Source organism: Oncorhynchus mykiss, chromosome 30 (assembly GCF_057628025.1).
Source record: "Oncorhynchus mykiss isolate SJ-2025 chromosome 30, ASM5762802v1, whole genome shotgun sequence".
Taxonomy (NCBI): domain Eukaryota; kingdom Metazoa; phylum Chordata; class Actinopteri; order Salmoniformes; family Salmonidae; genus Oncorhynchus; species Oncorhynchus mykiss.
The window spans coordinates 40,696,252-40,708,355 of record NC_143051.1 but is presented as its reverse complement, the minus strand read 5'-3'; the positions used below and the strand labels follow the sequence as shown (position 1 = coordinate 40,708,355).

General features: G+C 41.5%; 1 protein-coding gene across 1 annotated transcript in view; it reads right to left on the bottom strand.

Annotated features, from left to right (window-relative positions):
- Window positions 1-468: 468 nt before the first annotated feature.
- The window catches only part of nhe3b (putative sodium hydrogen exchanger 3b), a 70,184-nt gene continuing 58,548 nt past the window's right edge, over window positions 469-12,104 (bottom strand). Inside the window, 5 exon segments of the mRNA NM_001160482.1 lie at window positions 469-1,947; window positions 8,086-8,166; window positions 8,962-9,016; window positions 9,117-9,290; window positions 9,393-9,513. Of these exon segments, the coding sequence (NP_001153954.1) occupies window positions 1,640-1,947; window positions 8,086-8,166; window positions 8,962-9,016; window positions 9,117-9,290; window positions 9,393-9,513 (739 nt within the window). The 3' untranslated portion in view covers window positions 469-1,639.

The following is a 12,104-nucleotide window of genomic DNA, read 5'->3' as shown; positions in this document are numbered from 1 at the left end:
GCACCGCTCATCATCTGGCCAATACCATCCCGATGGTAAAGCATGTAGGTGGCAGCATCATGCTGTGGGGATGTTTTTCAGCGGCAGGGACTGGGAGACTAGTCAGGATCGAGGGATAGATTTTTGATGAAAACCTGTTCCAGAGCGCTCAGGACCTCAGACTGGGGCAAAGGTTCACCCTCCAACAGGTCAACAACATCAAGCACATAGCCAAGACAATGCAGGAATGGTTTTGGGACAAGTCTCTGAATGTCCTTGAGTGGCCCAGCCAGAGCCTGGACTTGAATCCGATCGAACATCTGGAGAGACCTGAAAATAGCTGTGTGGCGACGCTCCCCAACCTGACAGAGCTTGAGAGGATATGCAGAGAAAAATGGGAGAAACTCCCCAAATACAGGTGTGCCAAGCTTGTAGCATCATATTGTAGCTTCAACAAAGTACTGAGTAAAGGGTCTGAATACTTAAATGTGATTTGTTTTTTATTTTTAATAAATGTTCTAACATTCTAAAAATGTGTTTTTGCTTTGTCATTATAGGATATTGTGTGTAGATTGATGAGGGTTAAACACTATTTAATCGATTTTAGATTAAGGCTGTAACGTAACAACATCTGGAAAAAGTGAAGGGGTCTGAATACTCTCCGAATATCTTAATCTTTCCAAAATATAGACACTTAGCTTTTATTTGACACCTAATTTGATCCTTTGAACTTCACAACAGTGTTCATGGAGCTTTTCACATGGAAATGTCCTACTGTTGATATTATACAAAAAGAAATCAACACCCTTACGAAAAAAATATATTTACCATAAGAGACACAAAGCTAGTCATTGTGGAATACCTGGCTATTATGAATGACACCATTGTAAGTGAATGATTGTTGCAGCCCCTCACCATCTGTGAATGTCTCACCTGAACATTATTCTGCTTAGATTAGTGTAATACAAAAGTCAAACAAACTGATACAAGATACAGGTGGCCAATACACTTTATCGGTGAATAAATAGTGGCTACAGGTCTCTCAAACAAACTGAAAAAAACACACACAAAGCGATTAAGACATCATTTCAATAGGCCTAACATTTCTAAATCTGCAATATAAATTTAGATGATTTTCTCACATAAAGGGCTGAGGTGGTGTGGTCACAAAAAGGACAGTCTGAAACCATGCATAAACTTGCATGTTTGGTGTCATTCAATGGACTTAAATACGGGGAGTGCGGTTAAACTTTCTGTTACTGTCGGTCAACATTGGATCTAAGTGAGTTGTTTTAAGGGATTGGTTTTGTCAGGTAAACTGAGTCCATGGATTTGGACGGCAAGGTCACATGTCTAATTATTCTTATTTGGTGTTTGTCTCATGATCTCCCTGGCTTAAGATGGAGTTGCATCCAGTGCAGTCCCCTTTAAAAAACCTAAACTACAATTAAACACAGAAGAATTCAGTAAATTGTGCAATTCCCAAAGCCTTATTCGGAGAGCATAAGGGTGACGACCTGGATTGTTTTGTCTGGGTATACAGGACTATGATTTAACAAATGAACAGAACAAAAAACAAGTCTGATGTCTGCAGTTTGATCTTTGGCAACTGAGGTCAGAACCTGGATTAGGGGTCAAAAGAGGTCAGTTTGTGGAAGGACTACTTGTGGGTTCCCTGACCCTGTCCGTCTTGTGGGGGAGGTGGTGGTGGGAGCTCAGAGATGCCCTCCTGTGTGGCAGGGGAGTCAGCCAGCAGGAAGGAGTCATTGGAATGGGTACTGAGGCACAGCGGAGCCAGGCGGCGGAGGTTGCTCGGTGTCCAGGGCAGTCTCAGCTGAGCCCTCTGAGAAGGGACCATGTTGCTGCTGTCCACCTCGGTTTCAGCCAGCCATGAAGGAATCTGCTGCATTGGTGGCATGGGGTCCATGGTGTCCATCTCCGCCATGAAAGCTGGGTTGACAATTCCAGCTAGACCAGGAGAGAGATTTAAATTAATTGGAAATTATTTAATCGATTGAAAGGTCTCTTAAGAGGTGAGCTTATTGTTGTTTTGTGACTGAAGTGTTTTAGTGTCTGATTTAGACATGTTTAACCTCTCTGCGCACGGAACCCGCTAGCGGGCTGAAATTCCACAACATACGGTGATCGAAAGCCTAGAATCTTGCTAATCCAACTGCGTTGTCAGATTTAAAAAATGATTTACTGTAAAAGAATACGATGCGATTATCTGAGCATAGAGCCCCCACAGGCGTAACATAATCACAAACTGCATTAAAATAAATAGTTTACCTTTGACGATCTTCGTCTGTTTGCAATTCCAATGCTCATTGTTACACAATGAATGATCTTTTGTTTGATCAAATCCGTTTTTATAGCCTAACACGAAACATTTTGTGCACCGCTTGTGTCGTGAATTCCGTCTCATTCCATTTTCGACGACACATTCCAGGTAAATAACCCACACAGAACGTGACTTTTCCAGTCATGTTTGGTTTCACTGCAATCAACTGGTTTGTTTGTAACACAATCAAACCTGATGGGCCATTTCGCTGACTGAAAGAAACCGATTTGAAGACAACAAGTCATCACATCATTGTGCACCAATGATTTGCCCGCTGTTTCGTTGATTGACTGTCTTTTAACCCAATGACCACTGATCGTCTTGAAATCTAGCTGGGTAGATAGCCAATGAGCTGAGCTAAACGGCAATAAGCCATATTTATGTGTTGCAAGACCAACCCATGTAGTAAGCTCCGGCGTAAAGTGAGTCATTCGCTATTGAAGTTTCATACCGGAAGGAGAAGCACATATTACAAATCAAATCAAATCAAATTTGATTTGTCACATACACATGGTTAGCAGATGTTAATGCGAGTGTAACGAAATGCTTGTGCTTCTAGTTCCGACAATGCAGTAATAACCAACAAGTAATCTAACTAACAATTCCAAAACTACTGTCTTATACACACAAGTGTAAGGGGATAAAGAATATGTACATAAAGATATATGAATGAGTGATGGTACAGAACGGCATAGGCAAGATACAGTAGATGGTATCGAGTACAGTATATACATATGTGGCATAGTTAAAGTGGCTAGTGATACATGTATTACATAAAGATGCAGTAGATGATATAGAGTACAGTATATATGTATACATATGAGATGAATAATGTAGGGTATGTAAACATTATATTAGGTAGCATTGTTTAAAGTGGCTAGTGATATATTTGACATAATTTCCCATCAATTCCCAATATTAAAGTGGCTGGAGTTGAGTCAGTGTGTTGACAGCAGCCACTCAATGTTAGTGGTGGCTGTTTAACAGTCTGATGGCCTTGAGATTTGATGCACCTGTACTGACCTCGCCTTCTGGATGATAGCGGGGTGAACAGGCAGTGGCTCGGGTGGATGTTGTCCTTGATGATCTTTATGGCCTTCCTGTAACATCGGGTGGTGTAGGTGTCCTGGAGGGCAGGTAGTTTGCCCCCGGTGATGCGTTGTGCAGACCTCACTACCCTCTGGAGAGCCTTACGGTTGTGGGCGGAGCAGTTCCCGTACCAGGTGGTGATACAGCCCGCCAGGATGCTCTCGATTGTGCATCTGTAGAAGTTTGTGAGTGCTTTTGGTGACAAGCCGAATTTCTTCAGCCTCCTGAGGTTGAAGAGGCGCTGCTGCGCCTTCTTCACGATGCTGTCTGTGTGGGTGGGCCAATTCAGTTTGTCTGTGATGTGTATGCCGAGGAACTTAAAACGTGCTACCCTCTCCACTACTGTTCCATCGATGTCGATAGGGGGTGTTCCCTCTGCTGTTTCCTGAAGTCCACAATCATCTCCTTAGTTTTGTTGACGTTGAGTGTGAGGTTATTTTCCTGACACCACACTCCAAGGGCCCTCACCTCCTCCCTGTAGGCCGTCTCGTCGTTGTTGGTAATCAAGCCTACCACTGTTGTGTCGTCCGCAAACTTGATGATTGAGTTGGAGGCGTGCGCGGCCACGCAGTCGTGGGTGAACAGGGAGTACAGGAGAGGGCTCAGAACGCACCCTTGTGGGGCCCCAGTGTTGAGGATCAGCGGGGTGGAGATGTTGTTGCCTACCCTCACCACCTGGGGGCGGCCCGTCAGGAAGTCCAGTACCCAGTTGCACAGGGCGGGGTCGAGACCCAGGGTCTCGAGCTTGATGACGAGCTTGGAGGGTACTATGGTGTTAAATGCCGAGCTGTAGTCGATGAACAGCATTCTCACATAGGTATTCCTCTTGTCCAGATGGGTTAGGGCAGTATGCAGTGTGGTTGAGATTGCATCGTCTGTGGACCTATTTGGGTGGTAAGCAAATTGGAGTGGGTCTAGGGTGTCAGGTAGGGTGGAGGTGATATGGTCCTTGACTAGTCTTTCAAAGCACTTCATGATGACGGAAGTGAGTGCTACGGGGCGGTAGTCATTTCGCTCAGTTACCTTAGCTTTCTTGGGAACAGGAACAATGGTGGCCCTCTTGAAGCATGTGGGAACAGCAGACTGGTATAGGGATTGATTGAATATGTCCGTAAACACACCAGCCAGCTGGTCTGCGCATGCTCTGAGGGCGTGGCTGGGGATGCCGTCTGGGCCTACAGCCTTGCGAGGGTTAACACGTTTAAATGTTACTCACCTCGGATGCAGTGAAGGAGAGGCCGCATGTTTTGGTTGCAGGCCGTGTCAGTGGCACTGTATTGTCCTCAAAGTGGGCAAAAAAGTTATTTAGTCTGCCTGGGAGCAAGACATCCTGGTCCGTGGCGGGGCTGGTTTTCTTTTTGTAATGCGTGATTGACTGTAGACCCTGCCACATACCTCTTGTGTCTGAGCCGTTGAATTGAGCTTCTACTTTGTCTCCATACTGACGCTTAGCTTGTTTGATTGCCTTGCGGAGGGAATAGCTACACTGTTTGTTTTCGGTCATGTTTCCGGTCACCTTGCCCTGATTAAAAGCAGTGGTTCGCGCTTTCAGTTTCACGCAAATGCTGCCATCAATCCACGGTTTCTGGTTTGGGAATGTTTTAATCGTTGCTATGGGAACGACATCTTCAACGCACGTTCTAATGAACTCGCACACCGAAACAGCGTATTCGTCAATGTTGTTGGCTGACGCAGTACGAAACATATCCCAGTCCACGTGATGGAAGCAGTCTTGGAGTGTGGAATCAGATTGGTCGGACCAGCGTTGAACAGACCTCAGCGTGGGAGCTTCTTGTTTTAGTTTCTGTCTGTAGGCAGGGATCAACAAAATGGAGTCGTGGTCAGCTTTTCCGAAAGGAGGGCGTGGCAGGGCCTTATATGCGTTGCGGAAGTTAGAATAGCAGTGATCCAAGGTTTTTCCAGCCCTAGTTGCGCAATCGATATGCTGATACAGTTTAGGGAGTCTTGTTTTCAGATTAGCCTTGTTAAAATCCCCAGCTACAATGAATGCAGCCTCAGGATGTATGGATTCCAGTTTGCAAAGAGTCAAATAAAGTTTGTTCAGAGCCATCGATGTGTCTGCTTGGGGGGGAATATCTACGGCTGTGATTATAATTGAAGAGAATTCCGTTGGTAGATAATGCGGTCGACATTTGATTGTGAGGAATTCTAAATCAGGTGAACAGAAGGACTTGAGTTCCTGTATGCTTTTGTGACCACACCATGTCTCGTTAGCCATAAGGCATACGCCCCCGCCCCCCTTCTTACCAGAAAGATGTTTGTTTCTGTCGGCGCGATGCGTGGAGAAACCAGCTGGCTGCACCAACTCCGATAGCGTCTCTCCAGTGAGCCATGTTTCCGTGAAGCAAAGAACGTTACAGTCTCTGATGTCCCTCTGGAATGCTACCCTTGCTCGGATTTCATCAACCTTGTTGTCAAGAGACTGGACATTGATGAGAAGTATACTGGTGAGTGGTGCACGATGTGCCCATCTCCGGAGTCTGAGCAGAAGACCGCTACGTTTCCCTCTTTTACGAAGTCGTTTTTTTGGGTCACCGGCTGGGATCCATTCCGTTGTCCTGGGTGAAAGGCAGAACACAGGATCCGCTTCGCGAAAGTCATATTCTTGGTCGTACTGATGGTGAGTTGACGCTGCTCTTATATTCAGTAGTTCTTCTCGACTGTATGCAATGAAACCTAAGATAACCTGGGGTACTAATGTAAGAAATAACACGTAAAAAAACAAAAAACTGCATAGTTTCCTAGGAACGCGAAGCGAGGCGGCCATCTCTGTCGGCGCCTCGGAAAGAAGTTTACGCACTGCATTACGCACTGCATTACGCACTGCATTGTTTGGTTAACGAGCAAATTCAGCTGTATATATATCAATCATTATGGCGACTAAGTCAGGGAAAGTTAAATCTAAGTCTAGATATACAGATGTACACACAATTTTAGAAGAAATTGATTGGGAAGGTGAGACAGAGATTTTTGTAGGATGCTTCATTTAGCGATTGTATATTTTTTGAACGGGAGAGGACATCGTTTTGGACTGGTAAGTTCTTATCATGCTAATGCCCTTGTTTGAAATTAATAATATAAAAAATTATTTGTGATTTTAATTTTATTTTAGAAGGAATATATAAACATGTAATGTCATGAAATGTGAGATGCGTGTGTCTGCCGCCCCACCCCAACCCACATGAAATAGCCCATTTGAGGCTGTTGAGGAGATGGCAGGACCACATCAATGGCCAAAGTGAAATGGAGACAGTAGATACAGCTGGTCTGTTGTAATATAATAAAGACAGTAGATCTAGCTGGTCTGTCATAATATAATAGAGACAGTAGATCTAGCTGAAATGTCATAATATAAAAGAGAGGGTAGATCTAGCAGGTAAGAATAATATAATAATATATTCAACCTAATATATTCAACCTTCAACCTTCAACTCTCTATATATGTCTGTTTATTATACCTGTTGATACCGGGCTCATATGTGAAACTATTCTAACTGAACATTTTCTTTCACAGTGACACTGACTCTGAATGGGAGTCTTATCCGGTGTCCTGTGTGAATTTAAGTATGCTCTCTCTAATTCTCTCTTTCTCTCTCTCGGAGGACCTGAGCCCTGGGACCATGCGTCAGGACTACCTGGCATGACTCCTTGCTGTCCCCAGTCCACCTGGCCTTGCCGCTGTTCCAGTTTCAACTGTTCTGCCTGCGGCTATGGAACCCTAAACTGTTCATTTTTACTCTTGAGGTGCTGTCCTGTTGCACCCTCTACAACCACTGTGATCTCCACCCGGCACAGCCAGAAGAGGACTGGCCACCCCTCATAGCCTGGTTCCTCTCTGGGTTTCTTCCTAGGTTTTTGCCTTTCTAGGGAGTTTTTCCTAGCCACTGTGCTTCTACACCTGCATTGCTTGCTGTTTGTGGTTTTAGGCTGGGGCTATATAAATAGATTTGATTTGATAGAGGACTGAGGGTCTTCCAAATATTGAAAGTGTGTAAATAGTTACCCATGTTATTTTGTAAATGTGTATATATTTTTTTTTTCTTCATATTTTTTAATCAATAATTATTTTTTTTCCATTTTTTTTCATCATTTATTTTCTAAAAATGTTTGGGGGGAGGTGTGTTAGAATACCATTTTGGTATTTTGTATATAGTTATTTGTTTCAAACTGTATACCTTCACCAATTTGGCCACTTGGGTACATTTGGGCTACTTGTGTGGGACACCTGAGTGATTTCATGATAAATGTCATGTAGCACACTCATTTTGGAAGTTATCACTCTGAAACTTTGTACTTTTGCCCTCTTATATATTTCACTGAAATTATCCCCATCATCCTATCTGAATGTTTGTTTTATCTTGTTCATTTTAAAGATGATGATACAAAAATAAAAATAGAAAACGTATGTTTTTTTTCATTTTGTTTTATCTAAACCAGATCTATTGTGTTATATTCTCCTACATTCAATTCACATGTACACAAACTTCAGAGTGTTTCCGTTCAAATGATACCAAGAATATGCATATCCTTGGTTCTGTGCCTGAGCTACAGGGCTGTTAGATTTGTCTTTAGGCGGAAATTGCACAAAGTAGCTGTAAGAGGTTAACTTGGTTGATTTAATTCATTTTGAGTTGGTGTGAAGAAGACTCTCTTACCTCCTCTATAGGCTCTCATGGGGAATGAACCGCCAGCAGCCTCGTAACCAGAGGCACTGTCTCCTTCAGAAAACTCAAAATCTAGAGGCAAAGAGAAACAGTCAATCAGAAAACAATTAAATGATGTTGTTTACTAATGCACAGGTATCTAAACCAAAATGGCAGAAAGCAAATGTAAGCAGCCTTGTCCTCTTCCTATGTGTCACAAATGTTTATGTCATTGCTGTTACTGGCTTGAAAATCACTCCAAAGATACTGTATTCAAGGACCTTGAGCATTCCCTCCAGTGGCCCCTCAGGGGAGGGGCTTATATTAAAGAAAAGTATTAGCTAATCACACCCATTTAATATGTTATAAAATTTAGGATTCCATTGATACATTTAACCATCGTGAAATGTCTAGCTAGTTAGCTAGTGGCGTTTCAATTGGTGACGTCACTCGAGACAAAGTAGTTGTTTCCCTTGCTTGGCTCGAGCCCAGGTTGGGGCAAGAGAGGGACGGAAGCAATCATTTTACATAAATACAAAGTGTCATTGGTGTTACTCAATTTAAAATAAGGGAAATTACATTGTATGCAAAATGGTTATCCATTTCATTTTAGTAAATTATTACTTGAGAATATGTGCCATCCATTTATGAAAACCCTCAAATACCTAAAACGTGTCATTGGTGTTACTACTCCTACTGGTGGCAAAATGTTATCATAATGGTGCAAATTATTAAAAGGCATTAAGCTGCCGTTTTAGTTGATTTAGAATAGGTACCCCCCCCCCAAAAAAATCTAGAAAAACACCACCGTAGTTTAAGAACGACCCTTGACCTCAACCTTCTCATATAATGCAAAAGAGAAGTGAAAATCAAAGAGCAAAGAAGTACCTTCATCCCCATAAGCATGGCTTTTACTGTTATCTGTGGATTTTCCATTTGGCATCTAAAAATGACAAAGTCAAACATACATATTATCACATTGCCTCCAAGAAGATGGTTATGAAGACAAGGGGGAAGGAGGAAAAAGTGCAGGCTTCCCTGACCTTTTGTGGCTGGTCTTTCTTTAAATGCTTGCTTATCTTCTTGGGTGGGGCGACACCCATTTTGGCTGACTTGAATGACTCTAGACGGCTCCTCATGGTTCTCTGGAAGATCTCTTGCACCTCATGCTCGTCTTTGTTGACTTCAAGTTGCTTCCGACTGTACCTGTGTCTGTGCTGTTAGGTGAGGGAATGAGAGGAAGAGAAGAGGGTAAAAAATAGTGTTTTTTAGCGCCCCTGAGATTTTTGAGGATCTAATTGTCTTTGACTAAGCAATACCTGTTTCCTGCCTTTGTACAAGTGCTGCTGCAGTAGATGGTGTGCATCAAAGTCCTCTGACTCCCTCATCTTCAGGTCCTGCTCATGCATGTCCAGGCAGACAGAGGGCACACTGTCCCGTCTGGAAGGGAAGAAACATACATATTCACTGTTGGTAATTTGCTGGCCACTGGAGGGCAGACTTGAAAAAGTACCAGGGCCCAGTTTCCCAAAAGCATCGTAAGTCTAAGTTCATAATTTGAACCCTCGTGGGAGCATTGTTAAATCTCCAAGCTGTTTCCAAAAAGCATTGTTTAATAAAGTTGCACTTTATTGGAGATAATATATGAAACACTGAAGATACCAGGCCTGGTCTTCATAGCAGATTTTGAAAAGGCGTTTAATAAATTACAACTAGAATTTACATGCAAATGCCTTGATTACTTTAATTTTGGTGAATCTCTTATACAATGGGTTAAAGTTATGAACAGTAACCCCAGATGTCAAATAGTAAATAATGGTTACTTCTCAGAAAGTATTGAGCGTTTAATAGGAGTAAAACAAGGCTGTCCTTTGTCTCCATATCTATTTATTATTGCAATTGAAATGCTAGCTATTAAAATGAGATCCAACAAGAACATCAAGTGGTTAGAAATCCAGGGGATAAAAACAAAAGTTTCAATGTATGCCAATGACTCTAGTTTTTTCTATATCCCTGCACAGTTTCATTGAAGATCTTGATCACTTTTCTAGGCTTTCTGGATTAAAACCAAATTCCAAAAAGTGTACCATATTACATATTGGATCGTTACAAAATACAGTGTTTACACTACTTTGTAGTTTACCAATAAAATGGACGGATGGTGAAGTAGACATACTTGGTATTCACATCTCAAAAAATATATAAAAACATTAAAATAATTTACTACAATTAATTTCAATAGAAAGTTAGCAAAAATAGATATGATTCTGCAACCATGGAGAGGTAAATACTTGTCTATTTGTGGAAAAAAATTACATTGATTAACTCTTTGGTCCTATCACAGTTTACTAACTTACTAATGGCACTGCCTACTCCACATGACTCGTTTAAAAAAATCATATGAGCAAAAAAAATTTCAATTTATTTGGAATGCTAAACCAGACAAAATTAAACATGCCTATTGATATAATGAATGTGATTTGGGGGGGGCTAAAATGATTAAATATTAAAGCTTTTAAACCTCTCACTAAAAGCTTCACTCATACATAAATTATACTTAAACACAAAATGGTTCTCCAGTAGATTATTAAGAAAGGTTAAAAAAATTGCCTTTTTTGCCTTCATACAGATTACAACTTCTCATTTCCGACTAATTGAAAATTACATTTAATTTAAGTATCGCACTTTCTTAAACAAGCCATACAAAGCTGCTTACAATTTCAGTTTTATCCTCCAGAAAAGATAGAACAAATATTACAACAAATGTTATGGTTAAACTCAAATATACTGATTAATAAAAAAAACATTTTTTTTTTGTAAAAAATGCAAAAAAATGGTATTATATTTATTAGTGATATTATGAATAGAAACAGAAGTGTTATGTCACATATGCAGTTATCAAAAATATATGGGAGTATCTGCTCAATCTGAATTTACAACCAACTGATTGCATCACTACCACACAAATGGAGGAGGAAAGTGGAAAAGGGAGAAGGTAGGGAACTTGTTTGCCTGCCATATATTAAAGATACAAATTCGCTGAAAGGAACTGGCATAAATAGAAAAATATACCAGTTTCATTTGAGGACAAAAATTTGGACAGCTGCACCATACAGGTTTCAAAATAAATGGGAAGAGATTTTCGATGTACCAATTCCATGGCATATGGTTTATGAACTGGTACAAAAAAACTACACTTGATTCAACACTTAAGAGTTTTTCTATTTAATTTATCATATAAAATCCTTGCTACCAACAGAATGCTATATACAGTCGGGAGAACAAGTATTTGATACACTGCCGACTTTGCAGGTTTTCCCACTTACAAAGCATGTAGAGGTCTGTAATTTTTATCATAGGTACACTTAAACTGTGAGAGACGGAATCTAAAACAAAAATCCAGAAAATCACATTGTATGATTTTTAAGTAATTCATTTGCATTTTATTGCATGACATAAGTATTTGATCACCTACCAACCAGTAAGAATTCCGGCTCTCACAGACCTGTTAGTTTTTCTTTAAGAAGCCCTCCTGTTCTCCACTCATTACCTGTATTAACTGCACCTGTTTGAACTCGTTACCTGTATAAAAGACACCTGTCCACACACTCAATCAAACAGACTCCAACCTCTCCACAATGGCCAAGACCAGAGAGATTTGTAAGGACATCATTGATAAAATTGTAGACCTGCACAAGGTTGGGATGTGCTGCAGGACAATAGGCAAGCAGCTTGGTGAGAAGGCAACAACTGTTGGCGCAATTATTAGAAAATGGAAGAAGTTCAAGATGACGGTCAATCACCCTCGGCCTGGGACTCCATGCAAGATCTCACCTCGTGGGGCATCAATGATCATGAGGAAGGTGAGGGATCAGCCCAGAACTACACGGCAGGACCTGGTCAATGACCTGAAGAGAGCTGGGACCACAGTCTCCAAGAAAACCATTAGTAACACACTACGCCGTCATCGATTAAAATCCTGCAGCGCACGCAAGGTCCCCTTGCTCAAGCCAGCGCATGTCCAGGCCCAT